Source organism: Carcharodon carcharias, chromosome 3 (assembly GCF_017639515.1).
Source record: "Carcharodon carcharias isolate sCarCar2 chromosome 3, sCarCar2.pri, whole genome shotgun sequence".
Taxonomy (NCBI): domain Eukaryota; kingdom Metazoa; phylum Chordata; class Chondrichthyes; order Lamniformes; family Lamnidae; genus Carcharodon; species Carcharodon carcharias.
The window spans coordinates 82,983,049-82,997,751 of record NC_054469.1 but is presented as its reverse complement, the minus strand read 5'-3'; the positions used below and the strand labels follow the sequence as shown (position 1 = coordinate 82,997,751).

The following is a 14,703-nucleotide window of genomic DNA, read 5'->3' as shown; positions in this document are numbered from 1 at the left end:
TGCACACAAGAAGTAATGCAGCTTTTCTCACATCCTGAACTGGCTATTTGGTACCTTCTTTGGCTGCAAAAATGATACCACCACCAAGGATTAAGTGATGTTTAACCAATTTAATTGAAAATGACTATTTACCAAAAAGATTAGATGTGTGGTTGCATTAACAGAAATTACAATGTTTGCTACTAAGATAATTAGAGCTTCCTTTATTTTAGCTTTTGTTGAAAGCATGCATGTGTCATGGAAACGGTGATAAAGACAGAACTGTAATTTCTACACCGCTCATACTGGATTTAATTGCTCTCAAGCTAGTCTAAGGCTGCAGCTATTCTACACAACCAGTCTCATGCCGATGGTTACAGTACGCCAAGTATAGTTGACAAGGCTCACTATTGCAGGTTACAGTGGTTATGACTTGTACTTTGCCGAACAGATGACTTACTATTGATACATCTAACGAAGACCATTGCATCCAGCACACACTTACTGTCTGTCACACTTTAGGTATTATACAAATTTCTGTGTACACTTTACAACTGATTGGCTTACATTCAATTTTATCCCAGCTATATTTCATTCAATTTACAGGTATACATATTTAATCATTGCAATCTGAACCAATCAAATTGCTGCAAAACATTTTTTCATCTATTTTCCTCTTCTCAACCAATAGACTGAAAATAGCAAATCGTAACATATTGGCCCGGATTTTCCACTCAAGCTCACAAAATGCGAGTCGGGCCATTTTGCAGCTTATGAAATGTACACCCAACTCATGACTAACTTTGCCCAGGATTTTCATTTTTTCAAGCAAGGGGTAGGTTCCATGTGCAACTTGCGAGTTGCAGTGCAGTGCAGGAACAGTGTAGTTGCTGAGGCGGGCTGGGATAGCAGCCCAGCTCTCAACATCATTCATATGCCCATTAAAGCTTACCCCTCACCTATGGTGCTGAGTACTCCTACTGCTTTTGGAAAGCAGCCAAGCATTCATAATGGCTATCAAAACATTCGCTTTCAGCTCCAGACCCAACTGATACTGAAATAACAAATGGTATTTCACAGCAGATTGCCTATAATCAATGATGCAGAATAGTTGGTTAGATTTCTTTTTTAAAAAAATCCAACAGCAGGGCCATTTTTTCTAAGTAAAAGGAGTCTAGTACTTAGTGCAGAATTTTCACTCCTAAGGCAGGTAGCTTGAGTCAGGAAATTCCACTTACCTCAGGGAAAGTGCCCTGAATAGCACAATTTTCACTCTGAGGGGTGGGGATGTGGGGACAGGTGCAGTTGCGAGACGGAGTCAGACCCGCTTCCCCTGATGCAAATCAGAGGTGGTCACTTGGTCTGCCAAGTGCCAAGGCAGGCTGTTTAAAATGGTTCTCTGGAATTTTGTCCCAGTTGCCTTGTTAAATATTAGGCCCTCTAGCCCTTAGACAATCAGCCCTCTGCCCCACACACACACTCTCCATGCCCCATCCATGCCAACTCATGCTCCCAATCACTCCTCATGACCCCCATACCCTCCAAGCCAACTTAATGCCAACTCATGACCCCTCCCCCCACCCAGCCCATGGCCACATAGCCTCTACGCCAAATTAATGCTAACTCATAACCACACACCCTCCAAGCCAACTCACCCAGAATTTACCACAGGCACAGCTCAGAAGTCATATTGAGATGAAATGAAGATCAAAATATATTTTACAGCTTTCACTATAATAAAAAAAACACTCCCATTCATGAAAGCCCATTCAATGCATTTGAATCCCCTGAAATATTTAAATCCCTTATTAAAAACAAACATCTGCATTCATAACCCCACATCAAAGGCAACTAATACTTTAATAACCAATTTGAGCTGTCAATCAAACTATGAGCTTACAACTCCCCCTTTTCCAACAGTGTGATAATAATAGGTTGTGGAAAGCAGCCAAGCATTAATAATGCTACAAAGATAGCACTTAGGGTTAGGTTAACAAACTGCTGTTGAAACTGCTCGAGCATATTTTTTCTCCACTCTTATAGGCAAGCAGATTTTTTTTCAATTTTTAAAGGGCTGGCCATTTACACAATTCCACAGAGCTTATTCACCCTTCCAGAGCATTTAAGGCCTCTCCAAAGATTTGTAACTCCCACACTGCGAGATAAGTCCCTTTCTCCAGCAAAAATTGGGATGGTTTGAACTCATGGTCCTGCCGAGTCTGGGTTTCCCACACGTGGGAGTCACGTCCTGCCCCCATTTCCCCCCATTCCCAGCGAAAATAGGATCTGCTGGAAATGGAAGTAGGACTTCAGCAAAAATCTCAGTCCAAAACATGACAGGAGAGCGCGCCCGCCAAACTGAAAATCTAAATGACGCACGTCTGACATCACCACGATCACTTTACACCTCGGCGAGCGAGTCCTGACCCCACTCACCGAGCCTCAAATTCTGGCCATAGTACTGAGGGAATATAAGAGCAAACTTAATTCTACACATAGCTGCACTATAACTAATGAGAATGCTTGATGGTGACACTGGTTCCAGAATTAGTAAGGTTTTATGGCATTTACATCCCTCCCTGGGCAAGGACTGTAGCTGAGCTATCCGAAGCTACAGATTTCTAGCCATCTCCAGCCTGACCCACTTTCTCATACACTACAGGCTGCACAGGATCCAATGCAGTATCTAAAAATAAACAGGCTTATTCCTTAGCTTAGTTAAACATAGTAAGATTACTTTACTCCTTACTGAATAAAATGGAGGGCATCTAGGTCTCCATGGAGAAGACCTGTAAAAACACGATATTTTTAAAAACAATAGCAGATGCAAGAGGATTAAATATCTGACAGTGACCTATAGGTTAGTAGGTTAGTTACTTGTCATGCCGAGAAAGCATGATGAAAAAAACAAGCTTAAAAATGTGCTCCTCTTCCATATTCTCATTTAAATTCTGTTTTTTTTTTAATGGACAAAGGATAACTCATCAAACTCCTGGAATATGACACCCCTTGCATTGTGTGAATGTCCTAGCCAAGCCAACACAAAGGGCTAGTGGATGAGACATCTGCACCAGCCAGCTTTGGACTAAGGCAGAGCTATTGGGACTCCTCATCTCCAACATTACGCTAAAGGCTCCACAGTTATCTCCTCAAAATACAATGGGTTTTAACAAGGGTCCTTAAAGTCCATTGTTAACTGAATGGCTTGACCTGAAGCCACCCTGTCACATGTTCGAGACTTGAGATGTTTGAATTGCTTTGATTACTCAGCTTTTGGATCCTGTCTTCAGTTGCAGTTTAACCCAGACTCCAGGCTAGCAGCCTGCCTCTGGCCTCTATCTCTCTCAAAGTCAGATCTCCACTAAGAATCCTGTGTTTTGCCTACAGAGTGAACTAACTCCCAGAATACAAGAATACTTTGCTGCATCTTCAACCGCCTCACCCAAGTTCCTAGGAAGAAGTCCAGAAATTCTGTCAAACAAAGCCACCTGAAAGAACCTTCATTGGACATTGACTAACAAACTTTACTCACATGAATTAATGCCAAAACCAAGTAACTCCCGATTTGTAACTTCTTTCCCTTTCTTTCTCTGCCTTTTTATCTTATGTGTTCATGAGTGTTCATGTGTGATGCAATGTGTTAATGTGTTAATAAATTTTGAATGTGTTAATAAATCCTAGTTTTGCTTCACCTTAAAGAATTTCCTGTGGGGTTATTTTTAACATTGGACCCCATAAACTGGGGTTTGATAAACACACCACATCCCATTTCAGCAAGGGAAAGGATAGTAAGGGAAACAAATTAAATTAGAAATTAAAAATAGCACTGTCATGGGCAGAAGAGGGGAACATTAATAATAATTCAATCCACCTTGCCCTTGCGTCTGTAACAGAATATTTATAGTTCTTACTTAGTAGAATTACTTTCTCCTTTAAGTCCATTTAAGAATCATTAAAATGCTCTGTGCACTAAGTAATATGGTGTGAAGAGAAGAGCCATTAGTAGAAGGCAATGATTGGTTTCAAGAAGCTTCTGAATACAACCGTGTAACTTGGAACCACAGTGGATATTAGCTAAAAGCACTTTAAAGAAATAAAATACTCATATGCACTTGTATGATGAAAGAAAAGGCGCTGGAGGGATGTGGGAACAGAGTGGGTTAACATGATTAGAACTATATGATTGCATGCAGGGTAAATGCAAAATGAGACAAATGACCAGTTTCCATATTGTCAATTCAATGTAGATTTCAAATCTAAATCTTGAAAATATTTTAAAATAATACTAACAGTATCCAATATATAGTTAGAAATAACAAATCGTCTTTCAATGTCATTACCCTTTATATTTTGATTCTTTTTATTTAAAATACTGAATCCAAAAGACATTCTTGTGAGGAATGAGGGAGGAAAAAGATTTAAAATTGTACTGTGATTCCTTTACATATAATTAAGGAAAGCCAGCATGGATTTCGTTAAGGGGAAATCATGATTAAATAACTTGGTGAGTTTTTTGGTAAGAGAGTGTTGATAAAGATAATGCTGTTGACATGGTGTACATGGACTTCCAAAAGGCATTTGATAAAGAGTTGCATAACAGATTTGTGAACAAAGTTATAGCTCATGGGATAAAATGGACAGCGGCAACATGGGTACAAAATTGGCTGTAAGACAGGAAACAAAGAGTAGTGGTGAACAGTTGTTTTTCAGACTGGAGGAAGGTTTACAGTGGAGTTCCCCAAGGAATTTGGTGATGAAATGAGACTTGGAAGTATTGTGAACCATGAGGAACTTCAAAAGCATATGGACTGGTTGGTATAATAGACAGACAAGTGGCAGATGAAATGTAATGCCGGGAAGTGTAAAGTGATCCATTTTGGTAGGAAGAAAGCAGAGAGACAGTATAAAGTAAAGGGTACAATTCTAAACTGGATGCAGGAGGGAGGGACCTGGTTGTATAAGTACATAAGTCACTGAAGGTGGCAGGACAGGTTGAGAGTACAGATACATATGGCATCCTGGGCTTTATTAATAAGGGCATAGAGTACAAAAGCAAGGAAGCTATGTTAAACCTGTAAAAAACAGGTCTCAATTGGAGTACTGCTTCCAGTTCTGGACACCACGCTTTGGAAGGATGTGAAGGCATTAGAGAGGGTGCAGAAAAGATTCACGAGAATGGTTCCAGGGATGAGGAACTTCAGTTATGTAGAAAGATTGAAGAAGTTGGGACTATCCTTCTTGGAGAAGAGAGGGTTCAGAGAAAATTTGATAGAGGGGTCTGAACAGAGAATTTAGGGAGAAACTGCCCCTGTTGGTGGAAAGATCATGAACCAGAAGGCACAGATTTAAGGCAATTGGCAAAAGAAGCAATGGCAACATGAGGAAAACCTTTTTAACACAGCAAGTGGTTAGGATCTGAAATGCACTGCCTGACAGTATGGTGGAGGCAGTGTTAATTGAGGCTTTCAAAAGGGAATTGGATCATTATCTGAAAAGGAGAAATGTGCAGGGCTGTGGGGAAAAGGCAAGAGGACTGGGTTCTAGGTGACTTGCTCCTGCAGAGGGCCAGCACAGACATGATGGGAAAAATGGCCTCTTTCTCTGCAGTAGCCATTCTATGGTATTATTAGAAAAACACAGGTAACAACGAGAACGTTTATTTACAAAGCACCTACCGCATAGTAAAGCATCCCAAGGCACCATTGCACAGCCAACAAGCAAAATTTGTAACCAAGCCACATAAGACGATTAGGGCAGAGATCCAAAAGCTTAATTAAAGAGATAGGTAAGGAGTGTCTTAAAGGAGGGAAAAGAAGTAGAGAGCTGGAGTTTAAGACATCAATACCAGAGCTTAAGGCCCAGGTGACTGAATGTACAACCACCAAAGTTGAAGCAATTAAAATTATGGATGTTCAAGAGGCCAGAAGTGGAGACGTGCAGATATCTCAGAGTTGTAGCCCTGGAGGAGGCTACCGAGATAGGGAACGGCAAGGCCAGAGAGGGATTTGAAAACAAGGTTGAGAGTCTTGAAAATGAAGGGTTTGTTAGTTGGAATATAAGATGGGTCAGCAAGCACAGGGATGATGGGTGAACGGGGCTTGACGTAAGTTAGGACATGGGCAGCAGAGTTATTGTTAATGGAGAGCGGAAGATCGGAAGGCAGCCAGGAGTGTATTGGAATAGTCAAGCCTAGAGGTAACAAAGGCATGGGAGTGTCCACTGAGGTAGGGGCAGAGTCAGGACGTTATGGAGATGAAACAGGTGGTCTTAATGATGCACAGATATGTGGTTGGAAGCTAACCTCAGTGTCAAATATGACACCAAAGTTGCTGCCAGTCTGGTTCAACCTCAGACAGTTGCCAGGAAGAGAGAAGGGGTCAATGACAAGTGAACAGAGTTTGTAGCGGGGATTGAATACAATGGCTTTGGTCTTCCTGTTATTTAACTGGAGGAAATTACTGCCCATCCAGTAGTGAATGTCAGAGAAGCAGTCTGATAATTTAGCTCAGTTGAAGAGTCAAGAGAGGTGGTGATAAGGTAGAACTGGATAATGTCAGTGTATGTGTGACAACTAACAATGTGCTAATGGATGATATCGCTAAACAGCAGCATGTAGGCGAGAATTAGGAGGGGGCCAAGGATAGATCCTTGGGGGACACCTGAAGTAATCGTGCGAGAGTAGCATGAGAAGCCATTTGCAGATGATTCCCTGGCTATGATTGGATTGATAAGAATGGAACCAGGCTAGTGAAATTCCATCCATTTGGACGATGGAGGAGAGGCTTTGTAGGCAGATAGTATCATCATCAGCTGTGGAAAAGGCTGCAGATGTGTCAAGAAAGATGAATAAGGTAAGTTTACCACTGTCACAGTCACATGGGATTCCATTTGTGATTTTTATGAGGGCTCTTTCAGTACTGTGGCAGGGGCAGAAACCTGATTGGAGGGATTCAAACATGGTGTTGCAGAACAAATGGGCACAGATTTGAGAGGGGACAACATGTTCTGGGACACTAGTTTACAAAGAAGATAGGTCAAGGTTTGTTTCTTTGAGGAGATTGAAGATGACAGCAGATTTGAAGGAGAAGGGGACAGCAACTGAGGAGATGGAACATAATAATATCAACTTATATGGGAGTCAAGAAGGGAAGTTGGGTGTTCAGTAGTTTAATGGGAATAGGGTGGAGGGAACAGGAAGTGGGTCTCCAGGACAAGGTAAGCTTGGAGAGAGCACAAAGGGAGGTAGGAGAGAAAGTGGAGATCAGTGCGAGTTCAGGGCTACAAAAGAGGGGGCCTTAGGGAAAGGTTGGTTCAGCGGGCAAGTGGGAGCGAGGGAAATGGCAGAGGCAGCTGATGGGGATAGTGACAAAAAGGTCTATGAGTTTCTTGCACTTGCTGTTGCAGGTGAGTGTGGAGGCAGCAGGGGAGAGGTGTTTAAGAAGATGTGAGGAAAAGAACCCAGGTGTCATTTTGATGTTAAGCTAACTTATAAGGTGCGATGGTTTGGCAGATAACAGCTGGACCCGGCAGTATCTTATGTGGTGACAAATGTCTAAACCAGTTATCTACCATAAAGGTGGAGATTTCAAGACAATGAAGGAATTAGCTCAAAAAAGGAAATCTTTAAGAAAATATTAAATTACCTGATCTACAACAACATTCACATCGCCTAGCAAGGCAGCAACAGGCTTCACATTATTTCCTAGTTCTTCAGCACATAGGTCGACCTTATATAAAAAAGTAGAGGTTACATATAAGAAATCTGAAATAAAATTGAGATCAGAGAAGAAAAAATAACAAGCTAGCCTAGAAAATCTGAAATAAAAACAGAAAATGCTGGATACAAGCCTGAGATGGGATTTTCCCGTTCACGCCTGACTTGCATTCCTGCCTGTTACCAGGCTGCTAGGGGGGGGGAGCGGCATTTTCTTAATACGTCCTAATGACACTAAAGATGGGTTTGTCACCCAATTAGTGGCCGGGGCCAGTGGGAATGGACGCGGAACACCAAGGAAGTGAACGATGTTCTGGTCAGAATTGCCTGTGGCTGCTGTCTGTGCAAGATCTTAAAAAAAAATTAGAGGATCTTCATCTTCATAGTGACCAGGGTAAATGGAGAGCTAGTAACTGGGATAGGATAGGAAGAAGTTGGTTATTAAAATTTTGTTGTTGCTCAGTAGTTTTTTTCTCCAAACTTGCAGTCTTTTTGCATCAAATAAAACAGTTTCCGGCCCCATTCCCATCAGGCTGCAGCCGGTCAGCTTCAGGGAGCTCCTAATGGGCCACCCGCCCCGATGAAAATCTCGGGAAGACAGTAGGAAAGCTCTCAACCAGCTCCCTAACGACCTCAAATCACTCAACTAACTAGGCCGACAACTTCACTTCCCTGCTCGCCCCGGCCTGTTCTTGCCCCCCCCCACCTCTCAATCCTCTGCGCAGCTGCAGGGTCAGGAACAAAGGCAGCAGGTGAACAAAGGCCATGGCGCCATTTTGTTTGCTGTGCTGCCTCTACTCCAGCTCAATTCAGGACTTGAAAACCCGGTCCCTGGTCAAGCAACATCTGAAAGAAGCAAAAGCTTCAAGTGATGAAGGATCAAGCTTCAAAATTAACCTATAATTCTCTCAGACGTTAAATGGCTTACAATGGATTTCCAACACTTTTCTGTTTTTAGTTAGAATAATGTTGCTTTTGGTGACTTACATCCCTATTCACAAGCACAGTAATATTCTAACACCAAATTTGCTATCACAGGAAAGATCCAAAATACTCGGGGCAGAATTTTACGGCTTCTTGTCCCACCACCCGAAGAGTCGGCAGGGAATGTATCGCTGCCCAGCAGCCACTTAATTGGCTGGAGGCGAGATTTCCGCCCTCTCTCTTGGGAGGAAGTCATGCCTCAGAGAGCTGCCGGACACTCTGATTAGTCAGCAGCTCTGTAATCACAGCAGCACCATCGGGAGCATTAGCCGCTGCTGAGACTACAAGCAGTCCCCAGATTCTAAGTCGTGGAGCCAGCATTGAGGTAAGTGTGAGGGTCGTAGCAGGGACGGGATGGGAGGCCCGGGGGCAATGGGGACTGGGGGCAGGGGCCGTGATGACAAGGCCGGGCATGGAGGGAGCATCTGTGGCACCCGATCTGGAAAGAGGGCCGATGACTGGGGCATCCACCACCTCCCAACTTTCCTGCCTGAGGTCCAAGCAGGATGATCTGCCAGGTTTTCCCCGTCCCTGAACTCTTCCCGTAGGCCTCAAAATTGCGGCCAGGGTGGACGCTGCCCTTGAGCGGCCAATAATCGGTCACTTAAGGGACTCATTTGGGACTACACTGCAGCATGATGGCCTGCAAACTCGCCGGCAGGAGAATCATAAAATTCTGCCCTATGTAAAACTGATGGAAGATGAGAGTTTCAGATGCGCTTCTATTCTAGTTCCTGAAAGATATACTGATCCTCTTGCCTCATTCAAAATGAAGTCATACAATTCAGTATTAAGCACATAATTTCTGGTTTTATAATCTGTTTTTGCTTTGACATTGTGTGTGCCTCTCTCGATTCTACAGAGCTTAGTGCTGGAGCTGCTTCAGGACATGTGACTGCTTAAAGTGCATACCCAATATTATAATACTTTCAGTCCACATACTTCTCCTCCTCCATAAATATTCCTTACATTAGGTTTTTCCTCATAGCAATGTGCACAGGAGCAGCTTAGTTATCAATACAGCTGCTCTACCCCCATGCTGCAGTGCGAGTTCTGGGCCACGTATTTTGTCCATTATAGTAAAACGGAGATGTTAAATTAAAAAATTAAATTTTACCCAGGGTCTTGATATTCTATCTCCCTGGGTGCTCTGTAGCTCATTATACAAAAAAATGCATTATTTAATCCTGTTCCTTGATCATTAAGCTAACCTACCAAGGGAGATTTTAACAGGAGGTGTTAACAATGTGTGGAGGTGCCAGGTCAAGCAGCAGGCTCTTGCCCCAACACTTCCTGAAGCTCCAACAGATTCTCTGGCCTCTTGGACCTCATTTGCTTGAGGTAGATCAAACCGCCATCCCAGGGATCACTGCCTCGCCAGTAGGTGGCAGCAGGAGTTCTCTTGACAAGATTTTGGTGCCCGGAACCTGGCAGAACAATTCCTAGTGGGTAGGTAAATGGACTGGGAAGAAGGATGAGAGAATTGAAAGATTGGGTATTGACTGCAGTCAAAGGAGGAAACCCGGGTGTTTGAATATTCTTTGTGGGACCTTGAGGACCAATCATGTTCCTCTTAGCTCATGAGGAAACCTTCAAAAAATTGCAAACATTCAAACTTTTCTGGGCCTCCTCTGTCCCTCAATCCACCATTTTAGTTTGGCAAAGAAGTGATTACTAATCCCCTTCACTCCCCTTGTTCAGACCTCAAGATAACACTGTAGTTAGGCCCCAAACAGTGCCCAATCTGCATATTTAAAGAGTCCACCCACTGTCTTCGCCCGGCTATCCTTTCTATCTGCAATTTAAAATTGCAGTCGGCCAGGTGGGGGTGGGAGGGCAGCAGGCAATTCCCCCATTACATTTTAACTGCTCTGAACACCTGCTTTCGGCTGGGCGGGATTAAAATTCCGCCCATAATGAAGTGGTAATTTCCCTCCAACGTCGACTGTACGAACTTATTTGAGATTCACATTGTTGCAAAGAAACTAAGAAAGCAGGGCCAGGATTTTACAGCCCTACCACAGCATGTCTCCACGCCCCCCCCCCCCCGCCCCCCCCACCACCACCACCACCACCACCACCACCACCTGCGACGAGCCATACAAATTTCCATTGAATTCGGTGGGACCATAATATCCTGCTGGGCGGGATGGGCCATAAAATGCTGGCCCAAGTGATCCGGCATCAGAAAGTGAGGTTAGGTTAATAGCCTGGAACATAATTTAATTATCTAAACTGTGTTTAAATTACCTTGCTATATATGCACACAAACTAGATATACAACTGGTGGCAAGATAAAAGGAAAATAATTAACTTAGATGCTGAAATACATAAAAAATTGGATTGATCATTTTGAATATGGAAACCAACATATACGATCAAGCAGCCCTCCATACCTGTATTATTTTCACATCAGGATGAAACCTTGGTGGATGCCCGAAATGCAAAATCCAGTTTAATCTGGCTCCCAGTATCAGAATCACATCCGCATTTTGCAAGGCTCTGAAGTAAAAAAAAAGCTACCAGTGAAGCACTTCTGGTTGTAAAGCAAATAATTAATAATACATTCCTTAATTCTTTGTTTTCTGGGAAAGGAGGACTGGAAGAGGATGGAAGATACATTGAAGTTGGGGTTAGTTTTCCCTTAAAGTGTTGGCATTCCCCAGGAGAAGTCAATGAGAAGCTAATATTGAATATAAAATCACTGAGACAGTGAATGGAGTATGCATTACATTTCACAACGTACATCTGTGCAGATTAATGACAGAAAATAATGAGAAATTTGGACAACAGAGGCAGCAAACTTTTCAGTCTTCCAAGCAAGATCTTTCCTATTTTATGAATAAGATTTGGAATGAGGGAAAGAAACTACAAGATTTTAAGCTGGAAACCAACAGAAATGATGATTCAGCTTGGGCTGATCCAACTATAAAAATCACGGACAAAAATAGGTTAGGCTTTTCCAGAGAAACAGACAACAATAAATAAAGGAAAAAGTGCCACAATTATCTTTTGAAAACACAAGGTGCTGCTTGCCTGGTTCAAACAAAGTCTCAACAGAAAGATTCTGAGTAGAAAGACCCGGTTAAAAATAAAATTTCACTATCAGAAGCCATTTAAAGCTCGTCACTTAAAGAATGTGCACCAACTTCGCTAATTTGTTTTGAAACTGTGACAAGTGCTGACATCAGGAGAGGAGTTTGGAGAAGCTGAGCTCAGTATTATAAAGGAACCAAATTAACATGGGGCAGGGTTTTGAGTTCGGAGTGCGGGCGCGGGTCAGCGGGCCTGGGAGTGGCCGGGAAACAGGCCGCCACGCGCAATTGACCCCCAACCACGATTTCACGCTGGCTGGCCAATTACCAGCAAGCGCCGAAGTCAGCGCGGGCGCAGGGGAGCGCTCTCAGAAAGCTCCCTGAAGGCAAAGAGCTGCTTCAGGGAGCTGGAGAATTCAAATCCAATAAAAACAAATTTTAAAATCCGGAAAAAATGCTCTCACATCAGAAACAGTCACCTGAACATATACCAGATGAAAATTCTGTGCTAATGTTGTAGGGTGGCCGAGTTATACTATTAGTGATAAAGTTGATCCGCAGACACTTCTTGGGTGGAAACATTAAATTTATTTACAATATGCTCAGCAGCAACAACACGTGTGCTTTCAACTCCAACTCTATCTCTACACTGAGTGCTGAGGTCGCCTGCACTACTTTCCCATTGGTTACTATAGATTATGTGATCTTCTTTAACAAGTATTATTCTTAAAGGCACATTACACACTTAATTACTACCTTCCTCCCCCTTTAACTCGGCTGTACATATTATATTTACAAGTACATATTTTTCAAGACAACATTGTATTTACACTGGGTAAAGCATTTACAAGTTCAGTCTTTCAGATGGTTTCCTGATGTGTGAGGAATGTTGTAGCTCCACAACTTCAGAGTCTTTGTCAGGAACCTCCTTTCCCGGAGTTGCCTGGACATCAGGTGCTTCGGTGGGCACTTGCAGTTCTGTATCCTCAACTCTTACAGGAACATCAGACATGTCAGTCCTGGGTTGAGTATCCTCAACAGGGAATGCAGACCCGGTCATGGTCACTGGTAGAACCAAATCTTGGTGATTTGTCTCTCTCTTCCTTAAATGGTCCACCTGTTTACAAATGATCCGGCCTTCCATTTCCACGTGGTAAGATAGAGGTCCAGTCATCACACTTATTTCACCCGAGAACCACTTTGGTCCGTCCCTGAAATTTTTCACATATACCGGCTCTCCCACAGTAAATTCCCTCTCGCGACTATGCCAGTTGTCTAGTTTTCTGGCTTCCCTGACTCCTCTCCATCTTCCCCTATAAATTCGGCATTATTAAGCTCAATCTCATCCTGAGAAGGCATTTCAACAATAACTCAGCAGGTGTGACACCTGTTGTTGTGTGAGGGGTGGTCTTGTAATGAAAAAGAAAGTGTGCTAGCTTGGTTGCCAAGGAATCGCCAGTTAGCTTTTACGTGCCTGCCTTGAATGTTTGAACCGCCCTTTTGGTCAGTCCATTTGAGGAAGGGTGATAAGGTGCAGTTATCAAAACGGATAAACATTGAAACTCAGCACCCGTAAATGCCGTGCTGTTATCGGAAACAACTACTTCTGGTAGTTATAAAAACAAAAAAACTGCGGATGCTGGAAATCCAAAACAAAAACAGAATTACCTGGAAAAACTCAGCAGGTCTGGCAGCATCGGCGGAGAAGAAAAGAGTTGACGTTTCGAGTCCTCATGACCCTTCAACAGAACTTGGTACTTCTGGTAGTTCGTTGATGGCAAAACTCTAACGTGGTTTCGCAATTGTAGCAGCCGATATTGGTGACATCACCTCATATACGTCCAATCATTTTGAATGGGCATCAACAATAAGCAGAAACATTGTTCCCAGGAAAGGTCCAACGTTGTCAATGTGTCACTGCACCCAGGGTCTACCTGGCCACTCCCACGGGTGTAATGGAGCTGTCACTGGCAACTTTTGCAGTTGGTGACATTGCACACGGTGCTTTACTAAACTCTCCATTTCATCATCCATCCCAGGCCACCATAGAGAGCTGCATGCTATGGTCTTCATTCAGGAAATTCCTGGGTGGGCACTGTGTATTAAAAAGTGGCTCCCTTCCCTTTGGAGGAACAATCACACATGCTCCCCACAATAAAATGCCATCCTGCTAGTTATTTCATTACCTCAGATATGGGCTCCTGTGACGAGCCATGTAGCACTTGATCTCGTACTTGAGATAGGACTGGGTCCCGACTTGTCCAGTCTCTGATCTGTCGAGCACATAACGGCAAGGAATCTATAAAATTTAACAGTAAAACAAGTTCCTGTGGAACTGGGACATGCTCATCATTTTTTAAAGGCAAATGACCAAGGACATCGGCATTTGCGATTTGATTGCCCGTCCTAAGTGTGAAAGTGTATTCGTATACTGCCAGAAATAGAGCCCGTCTTTGTATTCTTGCTGAGGCTATGCGTGATATAGCCTTGTCCTCACTAAATAATCATGGCAATGGTTTGTGGTCTGAAATGATTGTAAAATGGCATCCGTGTACGTACTGGTAAAATTTCTTGACACCAACAATGATGGACAGGCCTTTTACTATCTGCGAGTATCCCTTTTCTGCTGTGGTGAGCGTTCTTGAAATGTAACCTACTGGCCATTCCGTGCTGTCGGCCATCCGATGAGAGAGCACTGCGCCCACTCTGTAGGGAGATGCGTCACATGTCAGCACCAATTCTTCCATCTGGTCATAATGCACTAATACATTGGACAAGTGCAACGATTATTTCACCTTTATGAAAGCTTCTTTCTGGGGCCTCCCAACACCAACGTTGGTACTTTTTGAGTAGAAAATGCAGGGGGGGGCCTGCACTGTAGACAAATTGGGTAAGAACCACCCATAATAGTTGATCATTCCCAGGAATGATTTGAACTCTGAGGCGTTCTTTGGTGCAGGTGCCTCACTTATGGCTCTCACTTTCTCCTCA

At 43.2% G+C, this 14,703-nt stretch overlaps 1 protein-coding gene across 2 annotated transcripts in view; it reads right to left on the bottom strand.

Moving 5' to 3' along the window:
* The window catches only part of hacl1 (2-hydroxyacyl-CoA lyase 1), a 118,162-nt gene that overhangs the window by 54,755 nt on the left and 48,704 nt on the right, over nt 1–14,703 (bottom strand). For both annotated transcript variants that reach the window (XM_041184291.1, XM_041184292.1), the window contains 2 exons: nt 11,074–11,179; nt 7,623–7,706 (listed from right to left, as the gene is read on the bottom strand). In XM_041184291.1, the coding sequence (XP_041040225.1) occupies nt 7,623–7,706; nt 11,074–11,179 (190 nt within the window). The remainder of the gene's footprint in view (nt 1–7,622; nt 7,707–11,073; nt 11,180–14,703) is intronic.